This window comes from Polyodon spathula, chromosome 20 (genome assembly GCF_017654505.1).
Source record: "Polyodon spathula isolate WHYD16114869_AA chromosome 20, ASM1765450v1, whole genome shotgun sequence".
Classification (NCBI taxonomy): Eukaryota; Metazoa; Chordata; class Actinopteri; order Acipenseriformes; family Polyodontidae; genus Polyodon; species Polyodon spathula.
In genome coordinates this window covers 14,123,820-14,150,932 of record NC_054553.1, presented here as the reverse complement: position 1 = coordinate 14,150,932, position 27,113 = coordinate 14,123,820, and the positions used below count along the sequence as shown (strand labels likewise).

At 38.3% G+C, this 27,113-nt stretch overlaps 3 protein-coding genes across 7 annotated transcripts; 1 reads left to right on the top strand and 2 right to left on the bottom strand.

Moving 5' to 3' along the window:
- Window positions 1–506: 506 nt before the first annotated feature.
- Window positions 507–9,822, bottom strand: LOC121295820 (lys-63-specific deubiquitinase BRCC36-like). The gene is made up of 8 exons (XM_041220900.1): window positions 9,580–9,822; window positions 8,914–9,033; window positions 7,645–7,732; window positions 6,313–6,401; window positions 5,998–6,053; window positions 5,469–5,600; window positions 3,514–3,557; window positions 507–2,171 (listed from the first exon to the last, which is right to left on the bottom strand). The coding sequence occupies exons 1-8, from the start codon at window positions 9,682–9,684 to the stop codon at window positions 2,020–2,022; spliced, it is 786 nt and encodes a 261-aa protein (XP_041076834.1). The 5' UTR covers window positions 9,685–9,822; the 3' UTR covers window positions 507–2,019.
- Window positions 9,823–10,056: 234 nt separating this feature from the next.
- LOC121295604 (cx9C motif-containing protein 4-like) lies at window positions 10,057–13,614 on the top strand. 3 transcript variants are annotated; one of them, XM_041220462.1, is made up of 4 exons: window positions 10,057–10,150; window positions 10,475–10,693; window positions 10,913–11,003; window positions 11,498–13,614. In XM_041220462.1, the coding sequence occupies exons 3-4, from the start codon at window positions 10,946–10,948 to the stop codon at window positions 11,629–11,631; spliced, it is 192 nt and encodes a 63-aa protein (XP_041076396.1). In that variant the 5' UTR covers window positions 10,057–10,150; window positions 10,475–10,693; window positions 10,913–10,945; the 3' UTR covers window positions 11,632–13,614. The 3 variants fall into 3 exon arrangements, with proteins under 3 accessions (XP_041076396.1, XP_041076393.1, XP_041076394.1); XM_041220459.1 differs by having other exon boundaries at window positions 10,475–10,741; XM_041220460.1 differs by lacking the exon at window positions 10,475–10,693.
- LOC121295602 (FUN14 domain-containing protein 1-like) lies at window positions 12,289–23,559 on the bottom strand. Of its 3 annotated transcripts, XM_041220457.1 has the most exons (6): window positions 20,165–20,290; window positions 19,055–19,205; window positions 18,402–18,477; window positions 15,579–15,707; window positions 14,418–14,508; window positions 12,289–13,712 (listed from the first exon to the last, which is right to left on the bottom strand). In XM_041220457.1, the coding sequence occupies exons 1-5, from the start codon at window positions 20,184–20,186 to the stop codon at window positions 14,431–14,433; spliced, it is 456 nt and encodes a 151-aa protein (XP_041076391.1). In that variant the 5' UTR covers window positions 20,187–20,290; the 3' UTR covers window positions 12,289–13,712; window positions 14,418–14,430. The 3 variants fall into 3 exon arrangements, with proteins under 3 accessions (XP_041076391.1, XP_041076392.1, XP_041076390.1); XM_041220458.1 differs by lacking the exon at window positions 20,165–20,290 and adding an exon at window positions 23,497–23,559 and having other exon boundaries at window positions 12,289–14,508; XM_041220456.1 differs by having other exon boundaries at window positions 12,289–14,508.
- Window positions 23,560–27,113: the final 3,554 nt, after the last annotated feature.

Below are 27,113 nucleotides of genomic sequence, written 5' to 3'. Positions count from 1 at the left end.
AAACTGGGTTTTGTCAAACCGTTTGAGATTTTAGGAAAGAATAATACCTTTGTTTTTAATATTGTGAAATCTCTAAAGAAAGTGACAAACGACTATAATGTTATAAAAACTCTCAGAATATGTGTTGGAATGTGATCATCTACACAGAGAAACATTTATTAGCTACTACCTGCTAATTAGGATGTTGTTTTTTTCAGATCCAGTATAGATCAGGTGGATGGTATTACATGACCTCTGAAATGACACAGTTGTAAAATCTGGTTAAATATCAGATAAACAGCCCTGTCTTTCAAACTCTTCTTCAGCGTTTACATTTAGGCTGGATTTTAGGGTCTTGTGACGAGACACCTACAAATCCATTGCCAATAGTTGAAAGTTCAGAGTGTATGGTTTACATGAAGTGACAAACTTTAGCGAGGTTTGAAACAGAATACAGTGTACTGCCTAAATCACCAGTGTGGTGCAGCACACACAGCACAAGCAATCCAGCAGAGAGTGAGAAAAAGTCTCTGCACAAAATTTTATTTTCCATAAAAAGTGGTAACTTTCACAAACAAAAAACAAACATGTAACATGCTTGCACTGAAACACTTACCAATTTCACAACCAGCACCCTATTTTACACATGTCACTGTTGCTTACCTTTGAAGTATGTGGGATTTTTTGTTTTTTTTTAATGATATGCAACAAAAGTACTGCCAACTTGTTTGCAAGTTCATGTGAAAAATCATTAAATTAGTTACCAACTAATTCTGAGTTTGTTCAGATTTCAAAATTTGGATACTGATTTCAGAGTTGATTTACAGTATTTTTGTTTAGCTGGAGACAAACAACTTACCCAAAAACAACAAGAATTCAGAGCATTCGAATTCAAAAAACAAACAGCATGACCAAAACAATCACTTGTAATGTCAAAACAGAAGACACAGGGCCCAGTTTTCAAATCCGATGCACCACTGATCAAGGTCAAGATAAGTTAGCTAACATCTACTCACACTCTGTAGATTGTATTCCAATAGTCCATTCAGTGAAGCAGAGCTTTGGTACAGCAGCTAGCAATTAGGATATGATGTTTGGAGATGCACACGTTAGTTCAAAGATCACAGTGGTAATGGACCTGGCTCTGCTATCAATTATCAAACTTTTTTAAAAAAATCAAAAATCTTAGGAGTCGTGTAAACTGAAGAGTTCAAATCAGTAGATTACCAACAAACAAAGAGGGGAGCAACATTTCCATTATTTTGTTGCTTTGATATGTTAACCTGGAGCAAAACCTTTCAAAAGCTGGGCCCATGGTCTGTTGCTTACATGTACAACCTTTCAAGGACAATCAAATAGCAGGGTGATTGTAAACTCCATTTTTCAATACTGCCATGGAGAAAAATGCTGAAACTCTACTACAAGCTGACTTACAAACAGTAAGTGTTGTCCTTTACATAGGACTCACATGATCCTATTTTGAATCCAGTTAAAATGCAAAAAGCTAATTTTCAAAGTGGAATAAAGCAGTTTTAATGGCACAAAACTAGGAAGAAGAATAGAGAACTTCACAGCACTCAAATCCGAATTGTAGAGAAACTGTCCTGTAGACAAGTGTTTGTCTCCCTCATTTAGTTTCTTATTAGAATAGGCAAAATAATTATTGTTCAGAGTAGCTTATTGCTAGTTTTATACCATTAAAATTATGTTATCCCTCAAAACGTGTTAATCCCATGAAAAACGAGGCAACTGTCAGGCAGTTTTTTCTGGAAACTTATGAAGCTTGTTGTAGGTGACATTTCTAAGCAATTTCCCTTGTGCACAAGCTACAATATGTTAACAACCATGGCTGGAGCTACTAAGTGAATACTGCTTACAAAGTACTACCAGTCGCCTGAAAGTTGCCTAGTTTTCCATGGACTTTAGTCCTAGAACCTTGCTGCTCCTCTGTTGGCGTCTCCTTCCCCTGCTCGGAGGCATTTTGCGCAGCAGCATTACAGTGTCCTGCTAGTTTGTACATGTCCAGCACGGCTATCCTGCTCAGTCCAGGTCTGTGAGCTCCAGCACCAGCCTCTCCTTCTCCAGCTGCAGCTCAGCAATAGTCTGCTTGTTCTGTTCCACCTTGTCCTCCAGCCACTGCAGCAGGGGCCCGCTGATAGCCGACATCTGGCTGCAAAGATTCTTCGTGAAGACTAGCGGGAAAGGGCAGACAGCACACGGGTTATGTTAAGTAGGTAATCAACATTTAGTTTCACTGTTGATTTTAAAATGGGGTCATACTAGAGTTCCACAAAAAAGGCTTTTTATAAAACCATAATAACAGCAAAACCGAATTTCCCTTTCACGTTTCTTCCTAACTGGATAAGCAGTTCTCAAACTCTGTCTTGGTGGGAGCCCATTTAAAGTGACTGATCTGGAGGGATGCCTTGTTTAAATATTTTCTAACTAATAAATTACAGAAATACCTAAATGTAGTAACTTTGAAGCTCAACTGTTGCAATGCACTGTAGCCATGGTATGCAGTACAGGGTTAATTGTGACATGTTCATTTCACAAACCCACTGAAAGCTTTCCACCACCCCCAGAGGGTCCTGACATCAAGCTTGAGAACCACTGCTCTAGACAACTGGTCGGACAGACAGGCTCCATATGGACCCAGAGTATGACAGACTCGATAACTTGTGCTAAAGCATGTTCTTAGCATGTTTCATCACAAAAGGATTAACGGCTCTCTACATATGTGTAAATATGTGTATGGACAGACAGACAGCTGGAAAGATACAAAAGTCTCCCTGTCACAACTTCTAGATATCAGAACAGTAGTTTAGTGTGACAAAGTGCCCTCACCTGTGTATATTATCTGTTATATGTTGCGTGTGGTGTGTTAAATGTTGGTGTGTTATCATTGGTACACAGGATATAAACAGGTCTGTGTAACACAAGTGTTTAAAATGTATATTTGTATTTAGGCACAAGGATTGCACAGCACTTCATGTGCAAGTAAAAAGAAATAATATGTGAGCACGGGGAATTGCACTTTATTAATTCACGTGGAGTTGTACCGAGACTCCAACTGAATGATTGATTAGCAATCGAGTCTTGGTACAGCTGCATAAAAGCAGCATGTTTTCACCCACTTGCGGTTGGGTGTTTTTTGAGTGGAGAACGGGATTGGAGACGGAGGTAAAGAGAATAATAAGAATAATAATAATCGTAAAATATCTGCTCGCCGTGTTTTGTTTAGTCCATTTTGTTTGCCTATTTATTTTGGCGAATGTGCCGTGTCCTTGTATTTCTGTTTGTTACCACCGTTTGTTTTCTGTTCTGTTTATTTATTAAATGCTGAGCGAAAGCATTCGCTCAGCTCCACCAAACTCCACCTCTCCGTTGTTTATTTTCCTGTTTCTGGTCTGACGCCACCCACTCCGGCCGTCTTTGTGACATTTAGGTACTGAGCATTTTAGATACAATAGAAATAAAAAGCATTACTTACATTCTTCTGCTAAGACAAACCCAAAAACATGTATAAAATACCTGAGCCATTGTGAATCTTTGTTATTGGATCCAGGTGAGCAAGACTGAAAGAGAAAGAACATGATATGAATAGGTGTTGCAGAAAGCCCATTATGAGACATATCACACAAGTATTCTACCCCTTCCAGCTTTTGGAAATAGACAGAAACACGACAGTTTGTTTACATTATAAAAACTTCACAAGTGTATGCACAAATCAATATAACGGCAAGTAGGTGGCTAAACCCATGCATACGCTACAACTTGCATTAGAAATACAGTGCCACCCTGTTACAACGTAAGCCGTTATAGTGAGGAATCGGTCATAACATGATAAGGTCATGGCTCCCATTTCCCCCATAATGCAATTTGACCCACAAACGTTGGGTTTTATTGTTGTTTTAGATTACCATATTGAAACTCATTTATGTTGAAACTGGGACATATAGTACTTATAAAGCACCTGTGCTTGCACTGTATTTTTTTTCAAAATGTAAAAACAAACTGTCTATTAATGTTACAAAACAAGTACAAAACAATACAAGTGTGTATAAACATCCTTGGATTCCGTGTTATTTAGTTAAAATTTACAACGTTTATTATAAAAAAAATATACAATTTATGTATAGTGTAAACTTTAAACTGGTGGAGTAGCAGTTTCTACTACTGTATATATCGTACCGACCAGTGATTTATACTGTTACACGACTGGTCCATGGACCCTGTGTGTGTGTGTGTGTGTGTGTGTGTGTGTGTGTGTGTGTGTGTGTGTTTTCCTCAGCTGGGATTGGCTGACGTCCAGGTAGGCGGAGACATGAATGCCCACATCAACGCGGACACAGCTGACAGCCGAGTCAGACAAGCCTCTGTGTGAAGACTATTTGTTGTTTTTGGTGTTGCCCAGGCTAACAGGGGTCAGGAATAATCGTCCCAATAAACTGTGGAATTGAGTACCTGCAAATTGTGTGTGTCTCCTTCCTTCATTTTCCACAGTACACTACAATAATAATGTGGGCACTATAAATCATTTCGGAAATAAAAATGCCAACATTCGTTATAAGGCAAAACACAAATAACTCGGCCTCCAATTATGGACCCCGACAACCGCATTACAATGAGGTAGCACTGTAATATATACTTATTATTTATACAAAATGCATTTCACTTATCAGGCACCAGAGCTCCACGGTGTTATCATTTGCAGATTAAAACAAACAGATTTGGGAGACGCTAAGCTCCAGAGGATAATCAGCTGATATCACAGGCTTCGTTGAATAACCTGCTTAACACAATTGCAGTAATTCGGTTTGCATTGATTTAGAAGAAACTCAGACAAGCCTTTCTATTGCTGTAACCTCTAATTCGTTCAAAACATAATTATTACAACAGCAGATTTAAAACTGAATCTACAGTGACAAGGTGCACAGATCACGGTGGAAATATGGTGAGCTCAGACAGAGAAATACAGCTTCTTTTGGTTAAAATAAATGTAAAATGGCCCCTGGAGCAAATCAGTCCTGAGAAATGTGAGGAAGCAAAGCAGTCAGCTAATTTAATCTTTGTCTTCTTCCAAAGAAAGCAAAAGTTCTGTTATATGCAGGTTCCGGGACTGAAATAAATCAAAGTGAAAGTGTTACAGAACATCCTGCAAAAGGTACATGGGACGCATTATGATACCTTTGCTGTGTCCCATATTGTCCATATCACTACATTGTATTTTAAAACATACAGTACTACCAACACACATTATTGGTCATAACATAACTGGGCAATACATTTCTCAACATATTTTTGGGGGATCGTTCACCAGGAGAAAAAAAAAAGATTTGCAGTGTCTCCAGATCACACTCCCACCTGCACAATGCTGGACTTCTGTTCTCACAAAAGCTAGGGAACATAAGCTTGTCATTTCAACCACCCCTGTCTCCGGCTCCTGTACTGTGGAGAAGAATAATGCAGTGATAGGACGGTCTTACCTGTGGATTCTCCTGTAAGCATCCTGCTCCTCCTGACACAGAATCTTGGGGAGTTCCACTGCAGACTCCAGGCACACCTTCCCGATTGTTTCATGAGGGACCACATGGATTGGGATCTCAATTCTCTCATACCTTAAAAAAGAAATTAAAAGAAAAAACGAGCATGACTTTTGTTATGTGATAATAAACAACAGGCTGGTTTGCTGTAATCCATCCCAGAGCATAAAGTATCGGTTTCTCTATCTGTATTAAAATCAAAGTGTACCAGTTTCTCCCAGTGTTGTTACATAAACTTTTTTTTCCTGAATCAGGCCTTGTTTGCTTACCAGTTTGGTCGTTAATGAACACTGTCACTCTTTGAACATGCTTTTTCTACTGTTCCACCTCTATTTAGATTACAATCAGAACTCACAGATTTACAACAGAAAAAGCAATGACTTGCACAAATTAAAAATCCATAAGAATGATATTCTGTACCATAATATTTAAAAAATGCTGTCTGGCTTGACTGTCCCATTTGTTTACTTACTCAGAGCCCTTCTGTGCCTGCACGGACTGGAAGCAGGTGTACAGTACCCTCCCAGTCTGAAGGAGAGAGGAAACAAAGAGTCACAACCCTTCAAAACACCTTCTTCAAGCTCCTTACACCTACTGTAGAGTAGCCAACAGTTCAGATTGGTGCATGTACATCTGGGTTTAATGCATTATAAACAGTAAGACCTTTAAACAGTTGTTAACTGTTTAAACTATAAACTATTAAATAGCAACTTCTTAATTCTCAGCTGACAATTCTGTTAATTTCCCATCACCCCTGACCCAGCCAGCACTGCAGGATATGCTGTACCTTTGTGTTCTTATCCTCAATGAAACAAGAGAATATCAGCCCAACAAAACCCTGGTCCATCATTTGGTACATTGCCTGGGTCCGCACATCTAGAAGCAAAAGGAACAAGTACATTTACAATACAAGCAATGTAGAAGGAGAATGTCTAATACAGTCAGGGCAACTCTTTCGATTTAAACATTAGATAGCAAAAACAGCTGACAGAAGCCTGTATAGCAGCATTTTGACGAGTCTGATTTTGGTGCTCAGTCTTTCCTTTCGAGGCACTCTGAGCTGCCTTGATGTTTTTAGGTAAACTCAAACTCAAAGCAAGTCTGTATCAGGCAAACTATGTCAACACCATTGTAAGGGAGCTCTTTGGTTCTTCACTTGCCTTTCATTTTATTGGATGCAATGTGCTTTTAGCCACCTGTCATATGATGATTTCTGAGGAAAGATACAGTAAGTGCGGGATTGTAAAGATCGGGTGTTCACTGTTATATAGAGCAGCACAGTAAACATCAGATAATAGGTGGAGCTGTGGTGCCAAAAAGCATAGGACCTGTCTTGACTGCTGTTACAACTGTCTAACACTGTTTTGAGTCTACTGCTGTATTGCCCCCGAATGTGAATATGAATGGAAACAGCCCTCAATGTAATGGTGGAAAGTACAGTTCCACTGTTGACTGCTGAACCACAAAATGTGTACTGAACACAGGACCAGTCTATAATATCAGTGCTTTCCAATGCAGGAATGTTCAGCACATACATATTTTCTGTCTCGTAAAAGATATGGGTTAAATGGGGGTCCTCACACATGATACTGAATGTAAGCACACGTCATCATATAATAAATATTAGGCTCTTTTTAATTTAATTGCCACAAGATGGCACTGTTTTAAGCTGTCGGGAAAACAGCGAATGGTCTTTGTGTGGTAAAAACATTCCACTTCAGGAATAACAAAAAACAGGGGTCATAACAGAACAAAATGTCAGAAAAACTAAATGACATTATGAAAAAAAGAGGACCCGAATATAATCATATTGATTTTTAATAGACCTTAACACCAGTCTGCAGTGTTGAAAGCGTTAAAAACAATTGTTGTCATTTATTAGTTAAGGGGAAAAAAGGCTACACCCTAGGGTTTAGAAATGGCTTGTTAAAGATGTGTAAAAATACATACACATACACCTTAGTTACAATACATTTCCTGAAAGACTGCTAGACTTGCATCTGTAATGATATGATCCTTACACATGAAAGAAAATGGGTAAATGAAAAAGCATGTGATTAGTGTCATCAAAAGCCTGTAAGATTCTAAGCACTGTTTGCCATCAAGCATTACTGCTTACCAACATGTGACGGCCATACTGTAATGTGTGGGTGAGAATGGTACCAGCCCACCACTCGCATTGGCCGTCCAGTCATTTCAGCTAACCTGTGACAGGCGTTAAGGAGAAAGGATCCTCCTGTTTTGGGTTCATTTAACAAGTCATCAACCAACTTTTTCTGAGTAACACTTTCTTTATTGGAATGCAATTTGCATAGAGGATTTGATGCGATGGACAGCTACTGGTTTTGAGGATGACAACACCAAGGGAAAAGTCAAAGCAGGATCATAAAGTTACTCACTTCATAACCATTATTACAATGGCAGAGTAAATTTTGTCAACAGGTGTTGGAAAACATGGCTCGAGAATTGATTAGCAGTTTGCTACGCATGTGGACTGCCAGAGCTATACTCGTGTTCTTTTCTGAAAAGAGACTAATATTGCAGACAGCAGACTGTTTGGTTCAAATTGCATGTACTGCTAACAATTGATAGAGATGTTGCGTCTACAAGCTTCTTGTCCAGCATTGACTTCAAGCTAACAATGCTGTGGACCAGAAGGGGCCAGGCTCTAAGACTTTTGGAATGCAAAGCATAAAGGGGCTAAAAGGCTCCCAGGGACTAGCTTTGGACCCAAAGGTTCTCAGGGAGAATAAGAGATAACGCCACTGGACTCAAAGGGTCTCAAGCAAAACGGAGAGATATGACAAAAACTAGATGTATGGACCTTTTGGGGCTCCACCAGGCATCTGAAGAATGCACTGAGTTCAGAGGTCGTCACACTAGACTACACACACACACAGACACACACACATACACACTAAATTAAATACTTATAGTATATGGTAACAGAATAATGTGTTGTACCTTTGCTATTGGTTAAGTGTCAGAGAAAGAGGAGGTGGACCATCTATACAGAAGGGTATTTAATGTCATGCAAACATTGTAAGGGTGAGTATTCTGTTTGTCCTGTACCTGGGACCAGACTCCCTGCATATTTCAATAAACCTAACAACTGATTGAAGAAAAGGACTCTGTGCATTTTCTTGAATCTATTTACTCACCATCCTTTTTTTTTTTTTAAGTTATATCAACAGGTGGTATATACTGTAGTATGCACTGACCAAACACTCAACTCACGCACGCCACACAAAATACTTATTTTGATTGTTGTGACAACAGGGTTACCTCGCACTCCGCAACCACCATAAATACACTTAATGATAGAACCCTTCTGATCAACAGCGCAGAAATACAAAGGGCTATGTATAAATGATCAGGGAAAGGATATCTCAGCTTCAGTGGATGCAGCAGACAGCTGTTCTGGAGAGATCTCCACACGATCCTTCCTCTTGTCTGACCGCCGCAGGATGATTACTGAGTGGATGTGCACAATTTTGTCTGTGTCAACCTAATGGGAGTTATGGAAAGGGTGAACATACATGGATAGACAAGGCGAATCACTGGTAATACTGTACTTGCAAAGTGTATTGCATCGGAACTGTTAAATAGAAGTCAATTTTGGGAATCTGCTTTGCACAGTCAGTAGTATACATACCTGTCTCAGATACTGTGTTCGATTCTCAACATCCTACGAAATCGAATCATACAAACAAAAAATAATAATTTAAACCTGAAGATAAGCGACCCACATTTTCAAGGCTGTACAGTACCTCAGTATCTCAAAAGTACAACAAAACACAAATGTTAGCCAGTGTTTTGTTATACTTTTGTCATGTTTAGCTTATCAAAGGGTGAAGGTTCCGAAGTATAACGTTAAAAAATATGTTTTAATTAAGCCGTATTGGGGTTACATTACTGTGACACCTTACAGTTATATTTTATATTATGAATGTAACCATTTAAAAACATTGCAGTCTGGGTATGATAAACTGATAAGAAAAAGATCTGCCACTCTTCCATCAGCTGGAAGATGGTTTTCTTTACCATAGCCTACCTCTCCAATGCAAAGCCCCATAACTTCTTCCTTCTCGGTACTCAGCGCATGATTCATGCACACCAAAAAAGCGTCCGATTCCAGGTGCACCGCATTCACAGCCATTGTGAACTCCGATCACTGATTTATTTTACTAAGAAATAAACAGAAAAAAAATGACACTAGTGTATATCACTGATAAAGTTCTGCGACACCCGTCTGAAACACTAAACAATAAATATTCCGTCCAATAAACCTTTCCGTACTCAAACAAACACCGCTTTGAAATTTGCTCTGGCTCTTTATCAATAACATACCATCATATAATTTGAGTTTAAACATAGATTTGGAACGATGTTTTTGTAAACATACCATTTGTGTTTGCACAGGGATGCGAGTAACAAAGTTAGAGGGTTTTTTTTTTTTTTTTTTTTTTTTTCCTCCCCCAAGTCAGTCACACTCGCTCGGGTTCTACACGGAGCTCTTTCTTGTGAACACCGCTGTCAAGGTAAGGTGCAAACGAAACCTAACAGACACGATAACCAAGCTGCAGACATGTATTGGATTTCGAATTTGATTATGAAGGGATAAAGTAAGACAAATAATAAAAATAATCACTTTATTATGTTAGAAAGCTCTATGCTGCTGTGTTTGTGCACGCTGAAGTGACTTGTCGTGGCGATACTGTGTTTTAATTTATTTGTGTGTGCGTGTGTGTGTGTGTGTGTGTGTGTATATATATATATATATATATATATATATATATATATATATATATACACACACACATACATACATACATACATACACAGACACACACACACCATTCAGTCACTGCGTGTATAATTGTACCATGTTAAGTTTCCTGTCTATGTATCAATGTAATAATGCATGTTTTGTTTTTTTCCCCCCAAAGTTTTGGCAGGGCAATAGAGTTCACACAAGCTGTTTTCAGATTTCTAAAAATGTAATTTAAAAATCGTGACCTACGAAAGAGCCTTCATGACTACAATACAGTACATCCCATCATCAGGTTAAATCAAAAGAGCCTTCAGGACTACAATACAGTACATCCCATCATCAGGTAGAATCAAAAGAGCCTTCAGGACTACACTAGAGTACATCTCATCATCAGGTAGAATCAATAGAGCCTTCAGGACTACAGTACAGTACATCCCATCAGGTAGTGTTGTTGTTTTCCATAATACTACAGTCCAGGGAAACTTGAATATAGACACCCAGCAATGTATTTGTCTAATAACAAACAGTAATATACAACAGTAATTAACAAAATAATACAGCAGACAAGTAAACAAAAGTCTGATCCCACTGTTGTGTGGTTTTCTTTATCTAGATTGCAATTTCTTACTGCAGCGGTGTCATTAGCATGTCTCAGAAGGATCCCTGTCAGAAGCAAGCATGTGAAATCCAGAAGTGCTTACAAGGTAAATAAAGCAATACAAGTCAGTTTCTTGAGGTGGTTATAAAATGAACTGCAAAGCAGCACCTTTTCTGCATGCATTAAGAGTTAATATCCTTTTTCACACTTATTGTGACAGGTCCCTGTTTTTTCTTCTGGAATATCTTGGTTGTTCGTTTGTTTTTTATTCTAATTGGTGATCTGCGTATATTTCAAATTACAACTTTCTGGTATCTACTTATTTGCTGTGTCAATTTAAATCCAGTTATCTAGCTTCAGTCGTACAGGAAGAGATTAGCTACCAGGAAGCAGCTGGGTAATATATACATTTCTAACTATAGTGATGTCTGTGATTCTCTGGATTTTTACTGGATTTCTGTAAATCTCAAAGAATATGCTGAGTTTGGGAAATGTTTTAGAATTGTATTAAACATGCTTTTTTGAAACTGCACATGCAAGACCCACATTTTGACAGCTAGTGCACTAGTTATTTAGGGGATTTTTTGTTTTCTATTCTAGCTAAGTACATAGAGTGCAAGTGTGAGGACGTGATCAGAGCAATGCGGAAGTGCTGTGAGGTGCACACTACTCAGAGATCAGTCTGCTGCTCAGGGTTTGTGAAGGAACAGGAAGAGACCATCATGAACATGTGACCTCAATCACTGAAACCCATCACTTCCAATAACAAAAGGCTGCAGTGTTAAGATATTGTAGAGTTCAATAAATGATGTAAAATAGTCAAGATGGTTTTTGTTTTGAATTAGTTTATGGTAGCAAGTGTTTTCTATTTTCAATATTATTTTCTAAGTTTCTCCATACTAAGAACCTTCACTATTTTAAGCACATTTTGGTAATGACACTTGTGTACTTTACTTGTTCTTCTATGGTAGGTTTCACTGATGAGCTACATGGTTAAGCAATATCATCATTGCACTGAGTAGAAAACAAAACTAGTCACATAGGCTTTGAAAGCAATTAAGCTAAATAACTGATCGCATTCTCACTCCCAATTTTCAATTTCCCTATAGTGAGACAATCTGGTTCTGAGTAAAGTGGTCATTAATACACAGAAAGCTCCAGGAATTCAGAATCTTGAAAATCATTGGGAACAGCATAAAGCAACCGTGTAAAATATTTGAACTTAAAATACATTTTAAAAATATCTTATCACAAATACTGTAAACTTGGTTTACAGTAGCATTAGAGGTTGAAAAAATAGGGTGTACAAAATGAAATAATTTTCTACACAGATATCATTCATGGTATTTGCATGCTTATTTATAAAAAGATTGAGCTCATCAAGTTTCATCATTTTTGTTTTAAGTTTTATTTTCCTCTGTGGTGCATATTTATAACAAACACAACAGTGCATTTCAATAATCTGAAAGAGAAAAAAAAAAAAAATACAAAAACACCAACCTGCAAGTCCTACTACAGTGAACACATCTGAACACCCAGACATCTGAAATTGTCTGTATGTTGTACAAGAGCATCCCAATAACTAATAAATACAAATCTCTTTGGCACAAGCTATACAATTTCCCAGATCCATAATCTACAGAATTCTTTGGAGTATAAACTATTTGGCTATTACATGTGTCTATTTTAATACTTCATAAAATGAGGTGACTGTTAATCGAAGACTTAACAGAGTAGCTTGTGCTGGGATTTTAGAGAAGTAGTTTATAGTTTTGTTGTGTTCTAGATTAAGTGGGTTCAGGGACAATAAACTGAAGTACCAGATGTCTTCTTCATGTATTCTCAGTCACACTCCTTTTTAAGGTCTGGTTACACTGGGCACGGTAGCGGAAAGTGGAAAAAAATAGAATCTGTTGTTTTGAATGGGTGCAATTACACTAAGTGCGGAATGGAAAAGCAGCACGATGGAAAACCACGCAGGAAACCAGAGCGATCTTTATAGTACCGCACAGCAAATTTCCATCTACACCAATCAACTGAAGTGTTGCTGTGCGACGTTATCTGCACTATGTACAGTGAGAGATGGCGAACGAAAGACTGGATTTCAGGGTGCAAAAATGCCCTCCACTGTATGATACGTCCCGTCCAGATTACAAGGATACGCTACGGATACGCTAAAGAAGAAAGACACCTGGGACACCATGGCGGCCAAACTAGACATGTCAAGTAAAACCATTTGCATTTGAAGAGCAACAGAAAACATACACATATCGTACTGTATACCACAGACCTCCAAGCAAAACATTTCAAAGTTGAAAAAAAAGAGGTCTCCATAATTACAGTCTTCTTGTAGCATTTGATGGAGGTTTTTTGTACAGGTTTTTAAATTATTCTGTCATAAAACTCTTGGATTTGCCATGCCAGGTAAACAATTCAGTCATGCAATGCATATATGGGATGGAATAACACTGTTTGGTTCAGAGTTAAAATAAAAAATGATATGGCATCATTAAAATATAATGTAATTCATATATAATATAGTACGTAATGTTTATTAATATAAATATAATGGTCACTGGAGAATGCTACACAGGTGAAACACTGCATTTTTATTTTATATACACCTACATAAATATAGCACACAAATATATTTAACCTATTTCTTGACATGTTTCATCAAATAATTTTTTTTTCAACATTAACATGTGATAATACATTTACATATACTGCAAGGTTTCTCACGGCCAGTGTAATATGAAAAACAGCACGGTTTACAGCTTACCGCTTTCTGCTACCACTCCCAGTGTAATCAGACCTATAAACAGGAATGAGAGTAAGTTATACCACCCCCAGTTCTTCACGAAGCAGGCCAACATGCAGAAGAGGCAACTTGACTTCACTGTTCTCCCTGTACTGTCTAAAGTCAATATTAATATTTACTAAATATTAAATATTAGTAAATATTAATATCCAATCTGCATTATAAGACCCAGTCAAGTGGTCTGATGTTGGGATATTCTCTTTGCTCCATAACTGTTTACTCAATATTTCTTAATTATATCTCTGGATAAAAGCTAACTTTTAAAAAACTTTACCAGAAAAACAAAATCATAATAAAAGGAGTGATGAAGGTGAAAACAACCCTGATGATCGAACAGGAATATCCTAATTAAAATGCCCAAATTCTAAATGCAGATTGTTTTTATTAAACATTCTTCACTGAAGTCTGCATTTTAAAAAAAATTATCTAAGAAAAAAAGCTCAACACAAGCAAAACTACATTGAATCAGCTCACAAACTGATTCCGGAACAGAACATCAATGAAAAAATGACACACATTTTTTTTTGTGACTTTCAAAAGCCCTAATCATACCCCAAACTCCTGTACGAACAGAACTCAGCAGTGGTTCCAACACACTGCAGTTACTGAGCCTTTTTTTGACCTTGCTAATAACGTCATCACCTTCCTTTACACTGAAGAGATACATTTGTGATACATGAAAAAGAAAAGGCATTTTACAAAATAGAGATTCCTAAGATGCCAGTCCAATCAGAAAGCCCCCAGCAAAGCCCCCAGTCAGCACGATGTTCTTCTTTAAGAATGTGGTCACCTGTTGAGATAACAAAAACCAAAGTGTCATTTTATTATTTTTATCAAGTGTGATTAAAATATGAGGAACACAGTATTTAAACAGATAATCCCAGACCAGATCATTTACAGCCTTAACTGAACCTCAACTAGGACAGATGAACAAATGCAGAATAGATGATGTGACATTCTGTTTCACTTCCTAAATGTTTCAACTTTACAATTAATCACATTTACATTAGTTCTTTTTTCAGCTGGTCACACAGACCGTGGTCTTGGAATACCTTACCCAAGGTAACATTAGGTACCCCAAGATTAGTGCTAATTAAGGTCTGTGAAACCAGACCTTATGGATATAGTACAGTACTTGCCAAGCCATCTTTTTTCACACTGCAGGTCCATATCGGAGTCATCAGACCTATCGTGCCGGAGGACAAGACAGATATGAATGGCTCCACAGCAGACCTACAGGCACCCTGCTGACCACAGGAGTTGCTGGTGCGGGGTGAACCAAGGATTACCCTGCCGACCTGATCCCCTCCCTACCTGGGCGGCGCTCAGCCAGTTGTGCGTCGTCCCCTAGGAACTCCCGGTCATGGTCAATAAATGACATAGCCTGGATACGCCACTCGGGAGCCCCCGATATAGCACAATAGTAATGTGTACCTACTCTGTGTTAATGTGGAACAGGCGGAATACTTAATATAAAATTGCTGCTGCACTAAAGCTTCCTCGTATATGACATGCATTTTTAACAATGGATAAACGTTTAGGATAAGTTCAATGTTTATTATCATCCCTAGTTTGGGCCATGTGTTGTTCCTTTTACCCCTAGCTTAGTAAATTCAGTATCTTGGTATTCCTGTCCCCTTTCCAAATACATGCAACACATTAGAATGAAATCTATCCCACAGGGGCATATATGAAACATTTACTATCCCCTAAAGATGACTGGGTGGGAAGCTTGTTATTCATTATACCCCAGTGTGTTTCTGCAATGGGTGGCTGACTGAAGACTGGTAGGGACTGACAACAGAGCGGGTTACAAGCAGGGAGTTGTTCTGTAGCAGAGTGGACATTCAACCTCCTTACCTCATCCACTTTAGTTCGTACTTCTTTTGGTGACTTCTCAGCACCGAGTTTGAGCTGTTTCTTTGCCTTCTTCACATCCTGCTCAACTCTCTTCCAGTCTACTGTAATATAACCTGTGTGGTTTGCAATCTAGAGAAAGAGAATTGCAGTGATTTGAATTCAACGTTTTCACAGGATAGTAAACTAAACTTTAAAAATGCAATTTCAGTCGCAGTATGCATTTGAAATGTGTCTGTCAAAAAGGTTTAAAAATTTTATTTTTACTGGACAACACTTTGAGAGAATCATAGAATACTGCCATGTACCAAATGTAAAAACTAAGTGCACTGTCTATACAGCACAAACAAGTCACACCACCTCAATTTAGCAGTCACATTAGGGTAGGGGTCAATGTCAAGGTCACAAAGATATTCAGCATTACCGTTCCCTCTAAGCTTTTTAGATACTGAGAAACTTGCCGTTTTGACTGAGAAAGGGTTAATTATCAGTGAGAAACCTTCGGCCACGCATTAACCCTATTAATATATTTTTGTTGCAATATACATTTTTGAAACAATATTCCAACACAAGTATCTCTACAATTTTACAATTTACTTTACATTTAAACATCACATTTATTGTAGCTCTGCCTCTGATTTTGAATCATCCTCTGATCCTATGCAGCCCTGTCGGTTGTTATCATAGATATAGACTGCATGCTTTACTGGTGGCCTGCATAAAAGTGCTTTATACTACTGCATAAAACACTGTCTTCAATTGCAGCCATCTTTAGGGCTACTAATTGTTCCACTCTTGGGAACACCAAATTCCGTTTTTAAAAATTGACCAATTCCATTTGTTCGCACTTTTTATCAACGCATGAATAATTAACATATAGCATTTGAACATAAATGTAATGTTGGTAGTTAGTTAAAATAAGTAAATGTAATAAATATTACCACTTTTTTTTTTTCCCCCAATCAATCAGACTCTTATGGCTGTAATAGTAAGTAAAGCACCCGAAGACACTTCAAATGTCATAATGTATAGAAATCACTTGGCTCATTGCTGGCATTACAATAAGCAGGAAAACCGAAGAATTATATTACAACAGTTCAGAAAACCAGATGTCCAGCACAGTTGTGAGAATCATATTTATAGTCTTCCACTAACAAAGTAGTTCAATTTACAAATAAAGTTTTTTTGAAAAGACCTGTTTAGCTTATTGCTGGCATTTACAATAACAATAAAACACATGAAACAGTTCAGTAACAGTCCAGCAATGTCATGTGAGAGTAATCCTATGTACAGAACTCCACACCAATTAAGTTTAGTGTTTTACTGGCATTATAATAATAACCAGGATAAAATGTGAAACAGTGATAAAGGCGTGGTGACTGACTCGTTGCTCTAAAAACAGATTCACTGCTGTGTATTACCTGATAGTAACTTAAATAGCGCTCTTTTTAATGTAAACTAATAATTAATCCTCTGAATTGTTTGCTGCAGTGTTATTTGCAAGATTTAAAAAGAGGCGTGTCTCCAGACAGAACGTCTTTATGAAACCAACGGTGTGTACTGTAGTGACTACATCCTTTACACAGTAAAGCAATCAATTTCCCTTAAGGATTGTATAGCTAGAAAAATAGTTTTGAGCTCATTTCTTCGTTGTCAGCATAGGGTTGGCTAATTCTAGCTTTATTAATGGCCAGTAGCGTGGAAATAAATAAACTCTACAATAATGAAATACGCAACTAATTAGCTTGCTTCAGGAAAGCTTTATCTTAAGCCCAGTACCTTAAGTCTTAGTTTTTCGGTATAGAAGAATGCCATTGTTGCCATCTTATTTGCTTTCGTTCTCTACATGTTCACGACTGGCATTATGATATTTAATGGTATTGACTCGTATATGATCACGCGAATTACAGCAAAATTTTAAGAATACTATCCCACCATCCTCATATATAGATTTCTTTTATCTCTACGTACTGAAGCATCGTTTTTTGTTTTTTTTTCTTCGTTGGTGCAGCCGCCATGTCTACTGCTTGACTACTGTTCTGATTAGATTTTTACTAGTTTCAAAACACTTGAGATGATTTCTGAAATGGTCTTTTTTTTGTTTTTTTAAAGGGAAATAAAACAAAAACCGTCAAAGTGTAAGTATTGTGATTTTTACCGTATCACAGTATTGTGATGTTTACCGCAGTATTTATACTTCTAATTATTGTAAGAAGATTGTGCTTCACTAATTTTAGTATTCAATTATACAACAAATTGAAAATTGTAAAATTCATTAGCAGAACCGTGCAGCACTCTCTAGAGGCAGAATCACCAGATGCCTGCTTCGTCAACCCTGTACCAGTAGTTGACTCGCTGGTGCCTGAGCGAGTTCTGCACGAATGTGACAATCAGAATCAGCTGCAAGACAGACGTGAATATGCTTATGTTAATACTTTGTAAGAATGCTCTTAAAAAAATAGGTTTACCTCGAGAGGCTGGAGTCTCGATATTATCATATTTATGATAATAACGAGAAAATTAGTAAACTGAGTGCTATGGTTGTTGCCAGTTACTGCAAAAAATGTGCGCATTTTAGTCTTAGAGGGAACGCTCTTCAGCATACAGTGTTAATATAACCTTGCAAACACGAAATCAGAAGGGTCTATTCAATTGATCTCAACCAAAGTGAACCTAATTACCTCCACGGTTTAATTTTAAATTAGGGCCAAACATGTTACTTTACACACAAAAACACAAGCAAGAATTAGAGATGTGAGCTTTGTCAAATGCCCAAAACAGCATTCTTGAACTTGCCATACAAGTGTAAGCATGAAGCCTTTGTACCTGAAGCAGGAAGAACCCTCCGCCCACAGCAGAAGCAGCCACCTTTCCCACTTTCTTGAAGAGGAACCCGGCGCACCTGCAACACCGGAAAGCACAGGAGTGCATTTGTTACATTCAGCACTGCTTTCAAACTTCCATCCTATTCAGGAAAGCAGTTTCCTAGCTTTGAACAGCTTGGCCCATTCACCTATCAGAAGGCAACTGTGAACTACACTCACAGCTTGTGGAACAACTTGCTGCAACAATGCAAAGCTTCAGTCGAGCAATTTCCAAAATACAGACTATTCTTGTCCCCTGACAGGAACTCTAACATTGAGAGGCTGCAAGTCATGCCCCATTGCAGGTCTAAACACAGCACTCTACGTGTCATAATTACAGGAAATTTTATCTTATCAATAATTAAATTGATCACGACTTGGAGAAAATAATTTAATAAATACAAAATGTTGCAGTGCAGCATGTCTACTTCATTGCTTTGGTTTCACTCTGGACACAATAAGTGAACCACACCAATGCAACCTTGTACTGTATATAGTGCCACCATGTGACAGTATCAGGTAGCTGAAGGATGCAACAGTGGCTGTAGAATGGTTACTGGTGCCCACTGGTCAGCCAATCGGAATACAGGATTTTGAAATGACAGAATCACTGACCAGCCCGTTACTCCTCCGATAGCTATCTGTGTTGCTACAGAGTATTTCTCTGCAATCGGTCCAGAGTTCTGCCCAAAGACTCTGTTCCACCATCGTTGTTTCTTGGCATACTCTGCAAGGTCAATCAGCTCGAAAGTATCCTCACCCTTTTCTGGAAAAGCAAATTAATGAAAATGTGTTTTTCTGCTTTAGAAGATACAAGTTAAGGTAGTTTAGGGAACCTTGAGCAGTATATAGTTTTACATCACTTTCCTTTAACTGGACCTGCCAATACAGGGGCTTTAATCTTTGGTAAAGGACCTCAAATGTTATCTTTCAAACTAATCACTGTTCCAAATATAGAGTTTGCTGTCATTATCGGGTTAATCGAATCTGGTTAACCCCTGATTAGCCTGAATTAGTTAAACCAGCTACGAGGAACAGGGTCCCGTTCTCCGCTCACCACACACAACCCCGAGTGAGTGAAAACATGCTGCTTTTATGCAGCTGTACCGAGACTCAATTGCTAATCAATCATTCAATTGGAGTCTCAGTACAACTGTAGGTGAATTAATCTAGTGCAATTTCCTGTGTTCACATATTATTACGTTTTACCTGCACGTGAAGTGCTGTGCAATCCTTGTGTCTAAATACATATATACATTTTAAACACCCATGCTCGTAACCCACATTATATCCCGTGTACCAACTGCAATACACAAACATTAACACACTTCACGCAACATACAACACAAACAAATAGCCCAGGGGCGGGGCACTATGCCATAGACCCTCATACTGTAAGAGGCTTGGGACATTTAATGACATGCGTCTGGCCTTACCAGACGTTAAAGCCTTCTTCAGATTCTACTGGTTAATTAAAATGTTTTAAGCTTTTTTTTTTACTGTCATTTGTAATGCTAAAAATTCTGTAAACTAATTTAAATATCATATAGCAGATAGCAAATTTCAATAATCGCAGAATAAAAATGGTTCTATAATCGAAAACTGTAATTTTTGATATTGTGGCAACCTTAATTCCAAGTAATAAGTAAAAGCACGCCCCTATTTACAACCATTCTGAGTGCCTTTCTTAAATAAAACAAAGCTGTTGTAAAGGCAGCTCCTTACTGAAGTTGACAGATGAGCTCATTTCTCTTGCACTTCTTCACCCCGGTTTGTGACAGGTGACATGTCCTTGGATAGCTGCTCAGGCAACTTCAGCATGAAGAGGGCTTTTCAAAACAGCTCAAAGCACTTCCCCAGGTAATACAAGAAAAAGAAACCAATAAACTGACGACTGAAAACATCGTAAAAGTTTAAGGGAAAAAAAAATACTGTTAAAAAGCTACTTGCTGTTCATGTTATGTTTACAGTTAATTGCTTAGCTTTACTGCCCCATTTTGCAAGCCTGCTGCATTTACCATCATTTAAAGTCTGCTAAAGGGTAAAACAATGTTATCTACCACCCAGACTAAATAAGGGACTAACATAGCTTCCATGTGCTGTGTTTCATTTACAACACAGTCTGGAGCTGTGTATGTGCTGTAGCATACAATGCACTGAGAAACTTAAACCTTGCCCATGCTGAACTTCTAGCAACCAGGGGGACAAACTACACTACATCTAAGAGTGTTTTATTTTGTTTTTTCAATTTCGGTAGAATGTACCCATTGTTGTGCAATATGTATTCTCCTGTGAAAATTCTCTTTTCTGAAAGCATACTGTAAATAAACATTTATCACTTATCAATAAGTACAGCGATTTCTTTATGTGTTCAACAAAAGACACAAAATACATTTGAGATCAGAACTATTTCTACAAAAGATCAATCTGTCCCGTACAAGAATAGGCCATTTCACAAGTCTGTTGTTGTTTTTACATGTATTTATGTTTTTATTTTGTTTGATAATTCACTGCTGGTGAAAATAGAACATCTTTAAAAGGTGAACATAAGAAAATAAATAATTCACAACTTGGTTACTGTTTTTCAGGTAAGCTTTTTAAATAGTTAGGAATATTGGTTGTATTGTAACTGATCAATTTTGATGTGATAACACAATTTTGTTCTGCTTAATACATATGTTTAATCATTACGTGTCTTGAAATAATATTTTTAGACCATGAAAAAAGAATACAGCCCTAATTATGTTATATAACTAGCAGGGAATAATAAACCCAGATTTTCAGTAAACATATCCCCTCTTTCAAGGATTCACACATGATGAAGCAAAATGGTAAGTTTACAATGTAGGGAGCAGCTCAAACTGCACCCTTCCTTGTATAAAAATCTCAAGAGCATGTCTAATTAATACATAATTTAATATGTGACAAGGTCGTTTAGTCTGAGCTTCAACATTGGCATTGATGCTATAGAACAGTATACACAATTTCCCACAGGGTTGTAAATAGAGAGATATGAGCTAGTGGATAAACAAACTGTAATTTAAGCAAACCAGGCCAGGTGATGCCGAGGCACACAAGGGTAAATGATGGTTTACCAGCCATAAGTTAGAATACACGCAACATCTTTAAATAGGTAAGACCCTTGTATAATAAGAATGAGCAGTGCTGGGTTTAAACCGGCCATTTGAAGCTGATTAACCCATTATTGTTGTTATTGTTATTATTATTATTATTATTATTATTATTATTATTATTATTATTATTATTATTATTATTATTTTAAATGGCAACAACCTAGTGTGCATTATCAACACATGACTCAAACACCATCCACAATTTAAAAGAAATGTAACAGTACAAATACCACGTGTTCACAGGCTGTAGACTGTGCAGAGGCTATATTAGTTCAGAGAGTGATAATGTGGGACGGTCAGCATTGATCATTTATTTTAGATCCCCAAACAACTTGGGCACAGGTTCCTACTGCAAATGGGATGGGTAAATTACGGTAAGTACAGCAGAGTTCAGTCTCAGTGCACTGAACCAGCCATATCAGAACAATTCCAGTTGGATATTTCAGCACACCCCTGTGGGACTGCGGTTACATTGCTGGAACCTCGGGAGGAGTTGCTTTTTTCAATCTCAAATTATAATGTATTAAAAAGTCCAGTGAGAGAAAAGTGTAAGGTACTGCACGCAGGAAATAAAAATGTACATTATAAATATCATATGGGAGATATTGAAATTGGAGAAGGAATCTATGAAAAAGACCTAGGAGTTTTTGTTGACTCAGAAATGTCTTCATCTAGACAATGTGGGGAAGCTATAAAAAAGGCTAACAAGATACTCGGATACATTGTGAAAAGTGTTGAATTTAAATCAAGGGAAGTAATGTTAAAACTGTACAATGCACTTGTAAGACCTCATCTTGAATATTGTGTGCAGTTCTGGTCACCTCGCTATAAAAAAGATATTGCTGCTCTAGAAAGAGTGCAAAGAAGAGCGACCAGAATTATTCCGGGCTTAAAAGGCATGTCATATGCAGACAGGCTAAAAGAATTGAATCTGTTCAGTCTTGAACAAAGAAGACTACGTGGCGACCTAATTCAAGCATTCAAAATTCTAAAAGGTATTGACAGTGTCGACCCAAGGGACTTTTTCAGCCTGAAAAAAGAAACAAGGACCAGGGGTCACAAATGGAGTTTAGAAAAAGGGGCATTCAGAACAGAAAATAGGAGACACTTTTTTACACAGAGAATTGTGAGGGTCTGGAATCAACTCCCCAGTAATGTTGTTGAAGCTGACACCCTGGGATCCTTCAAGAAGCTGCTTGATGAGATTTTGGGATCAATAAGCTACTAACAACCAAACGAGCAAGATGGGCCGAATGGCCTCCTCTCGTTTGTAAACTTTCTTATGTTCTTATGTTCTAAACAGGAACATTTTTGTCAGGACTATTATAATTTATAGGGGAAGACGATTTTTTGCCCTGTGTAAATTTGGTAATAAGTGATCACTTTTTTGTTCCAAGTTGTTAATTATTTAATTGAGCCAATTAAAGCTCCATCCAGTTAACTTGCATGTACTACCTATTGCAGAAGCGTGCGGGACCCGACTTTCCATCCCTGAATACAAAACCAGCAGCAGTGTAGCCTTCACCATTACAAAAAATGAGCTCAAAACGAAACATTTATTTATGGAAAACATAACATGCTGCCCTATAGTAAAACAGCAGCTCAAATTAATACGCCCGACCGATGGGCTGACTCACTGGTCGTCTAATAGTCGATGTAGAGCTAACTTTGTTTAACTGCATGCATCCTTACTTCGGTAAAGCGCTGCGTGCACCTAATGACATTGTACTATATTAGCCTATATATACTCGTACAGCAGTGCTACTAATACCATAAAACTGTCTAACTTTTGTTAATCTTGATCCTTGAAATTAAAAGGAAAGTATTCGTCATCGCTTGCCTACTTCATTGTACAAAAATAAATGAAATGCATGACTATGGAAAACAACGGTTCTAAATCTTGCAAGTCCGAGTGAGACTCACCTTTCTTTTTCTCTGCCATTTTTTCTAGCTCATCCTAACCTGGAAATAGATCAGCGAGATCGATTCCGGTTCAACAATTTACCCGGACACGTCTTTTTTTTTTTTTTTTTTTAAACTAGCGAGGTTACGACGGGTTCAGTGCCCCTTAGGATTCATGTGCGCATACACCTTCAACTGCTAAAGCTGCTGAAGAGAGCAAGAAGAAAAAAAGAAAAACGCCAAAAAATTAAGGGTGAACCAGCACCAGAGGTAAGCTGGCTGTAAAGCCCTTAATTAGCCAGGTTTGGAAGACATGTGTTTGCTGGCTGTCCAGGGTCATCGAACAATGCTAGAATGTGGAAACATAATCCAGTGTATTGCAAATTAACAAATGACACCGATACAATACGAGGCCAAATACATATCTTCTTGGTGATTCAACATATCCCCTTGACAATTTTTGATGACCCCATACATAGATAACGGTCATCTTACTCACTCACAGAAAAGCTTCAACGGGTGTTTGAGTTCCAGCCGCTTATTAATCGAACAAGCATTTGGAATTCTCAAAGGGCGCTTTAGGAGGCTTAAATATTTAGATATGTGTGGGACTGACTTAATGGCAAAAGTCATTTTAGCATGCTGCGTACTGCACAATATTTGCTTGCTCGATGGCGATGAACCCCCAGAAATTACAATTTTTCAAAATGATCCCGATGATGACATAAAAAACCGCTCTTAACGACCAATACAGTGAAGCAGCGCTTAAACGAGATGCTATAGCAGTCCTTATAATACACTAACGTAGAAAGGTGTCTGATTGCTTAGACTTTTTAAATGGTTTAGATTATTAAAAAGTTATATAGTTTAAGTTCCTTATACAATTGTATACGTAAGTGCAAATCTCAAATTAATTAAGGGTTCAATTAAGTAATTTAATGTTGGAACAATAAACAAGACAGGGGGTCCCCAGAACCAGGATTGAGAGCCCCTGTGGTTCCCAACTCCATTCCTGGGGACCCACTGTGTCTTCTGGCTTTTGCTCCAGTTGAGCTGTCAATTATTTAATTGAACCCCTGATTAAACTATAGATATAGACATACAGTACACTGAACAAAAATATAAACGCAACATGTAAAGTGTTGGTCCCATGTTTCATGAGCTGAAAGAAAAGATCCCAGGAATTTTCCATACGCACAAAAAGCTTATTTCTCTCGAATTTTGTGCACAAATTTGTTTACATCCCTGTTAGTGAGCATTTATCCTTTGTCAAGATAATCCATCCACCTGACAGGTGTGGCATATCAAGAAGCTGATTAAACAGCACGATCATTACACAGGTGCACCTTGTGCTGGGGACAATAAAAGGCCACTCTAAAACGTGCAGTTTTGTCACACAACACAATGCCACAGATGTCTCAGATTTTGAGGGAGCGTGCAATTGGCATGCTGACTGCAGGAATGTCCACCAGAGCTGTTGCCAGAGAATTGAAAGTTAATTTCTCTACCATAAGCCGCCTCCAATGTCGTTTTAGAGAATTTGTCAGTACGTCCAACCGGCCTCACAACTGCAGACCACAAGTAACCACGCCAGCCCAGGACCTTCACATCCTGCTTCTTCACCTGCGGGATCGTCTGAGACCAGCCACTCGGACAGCTAATGAAACTGTGAGTTTGCACAACCGAAGAATTTCTGCACAAACTGTCAGAAAACGTCTCGGGGAAGCTCATCTGCGTGCTCGTCATCCTCACCAGGGTCTTGACCTGACTGCAGTTCGGCATTGCAACCGACTTCAGTGGGCAAATGCTCACCTTCGATGGCCACTGGCGTGCTGGAGAAGTGTGCTCTTCATGGATAAATCCCAGTTTCAACTGTGCTGGGCAGGTGGCAGACAGCGTGTATGGTGTCATGTGGGCAAGCGGTTTGCTGATGTGAACATTGTGAACAGAGTGCCCCATGGTGGCGGCGGGGTTATGGTATGGGTAGGCATAAGCTATGGACAATGAACACAATTGCATTTTATCGATGGCAATTTGAATGCACAGAGATACCGTGATGAGATCTTGAGGCCCATTGTCGTGCCATTCATCTGCCGCCATCACCTCATGTTTCAGCATGATAATGCACGGCCCCATGTCGCAAGGATCTGTATACAATTCCTGGAAGCTGAAAATGTCCCAGTTCTTCCATGGCCTGCATACTCACCAGACATGTCACCCATTGAGCATGTTTGGGATGCTCTGGATCGACTTGTACAACATCGTGTTCCAGTTCCCGCCAATATTCAGCAACTTCGCACAGCCACTGAAGAGGAGTGGGACAACTTTCCACAGGCCACAATCAACAGCCTGATCAACTCTTTGTGAAGGAGATGTGTCACGCTGCATGAGGCAAATGGTGGTCACACCAGATACTGATTGGTTTTCTGATCCACGCCCCTACTTTTTTTTTTTTTTTTTTTTTTTTAATGGTATCTATTACCAGTCATGTGAAATCCATAGAGTAGGGCCTAATGAATTTATTTCAATTGACTGATTTCCTTATATGAACTGTAACTCAGTAAAATCTTTGAAATTGTTGCATGTTGCGTTTATTTTTGTTCAGTGTAATAAAGGTGAATGATACAATATTTTTTTAAACAATAGCAATACTTGCAAAATGTATATTTATGCTACACATTCTAATCAATATATATTAGCTGTTCTGTCTACCCGCCAATTCTTTAATAACTGAAGTCAAATTATTGATCATTTCAATTTTTTTTGTTAAATCTCTTTTTGCTCCTCCCACACTTTTTTTGTTTGTTCCTCTTTTAAACAGATTCTTTTCTTTCTTCGACAAACTTTTTGAACCATTCTGGTGGTTTGTTGTTGTTGTTTTTTTTTTTTTTTTGTTAGTGGAGTGGGGCTAGTTTGTACTAGAGAGGGGTGTGCAAGGAGTGTGGGTCTGTGGATGTGCTGCAAGGAGTATACATGAAATTAACTTGATTATCAGTTGGTTCACCAGAGCTGCAAGTACTGGTGAACCAACTGGCATCATCATTTGATAAGGATGAAGCAAGCATCTCTTTGGGGGAATCGCTACTAGCCTTGCATACAAAGGCCTCATCAGTAATTTCAAAAAAATCCCACTTACCAGAACCCCAATCCCAACTAATATTTTTTTTGTCTTTTTTCTGTAGGTGCTCATGAGGTTCCTCCACTTTGCGTCACATACATTCTAGTTACTGTGTAGCCCAAACCCCCCCCCCCCCCCCCCGTGTTCCTCAATACTGCAGCAACTCTTTCCCACAACTTCTGCTTCCTGCAAGAAGGACGTTGAAATGCTTCATCCATTTCTATTCTGCTTCGAATAAGAAGTAATGTAATTTTCTTTGTCCATAGGAACCCTTTATGAAAATATATTTACAGATATTGTATCTTGAATGAAATGCATCATTAAATCATCAAATGAAAAATAAGTTTTTCTCTCTGTTATATTCTGTACATCTAAATGACGTGGACAAGTAAAACTCAGAAGCAAGCAGCATGTTGTGTGTGTGTCTATGCAGTGGCGCCAGCTGCAAGGTTTACTTCAGCAGTGTAGCCTGGACTGCAACTCCCTGAGTGCATTGCAAAGCAAAGCGGGGGCCTTGTTC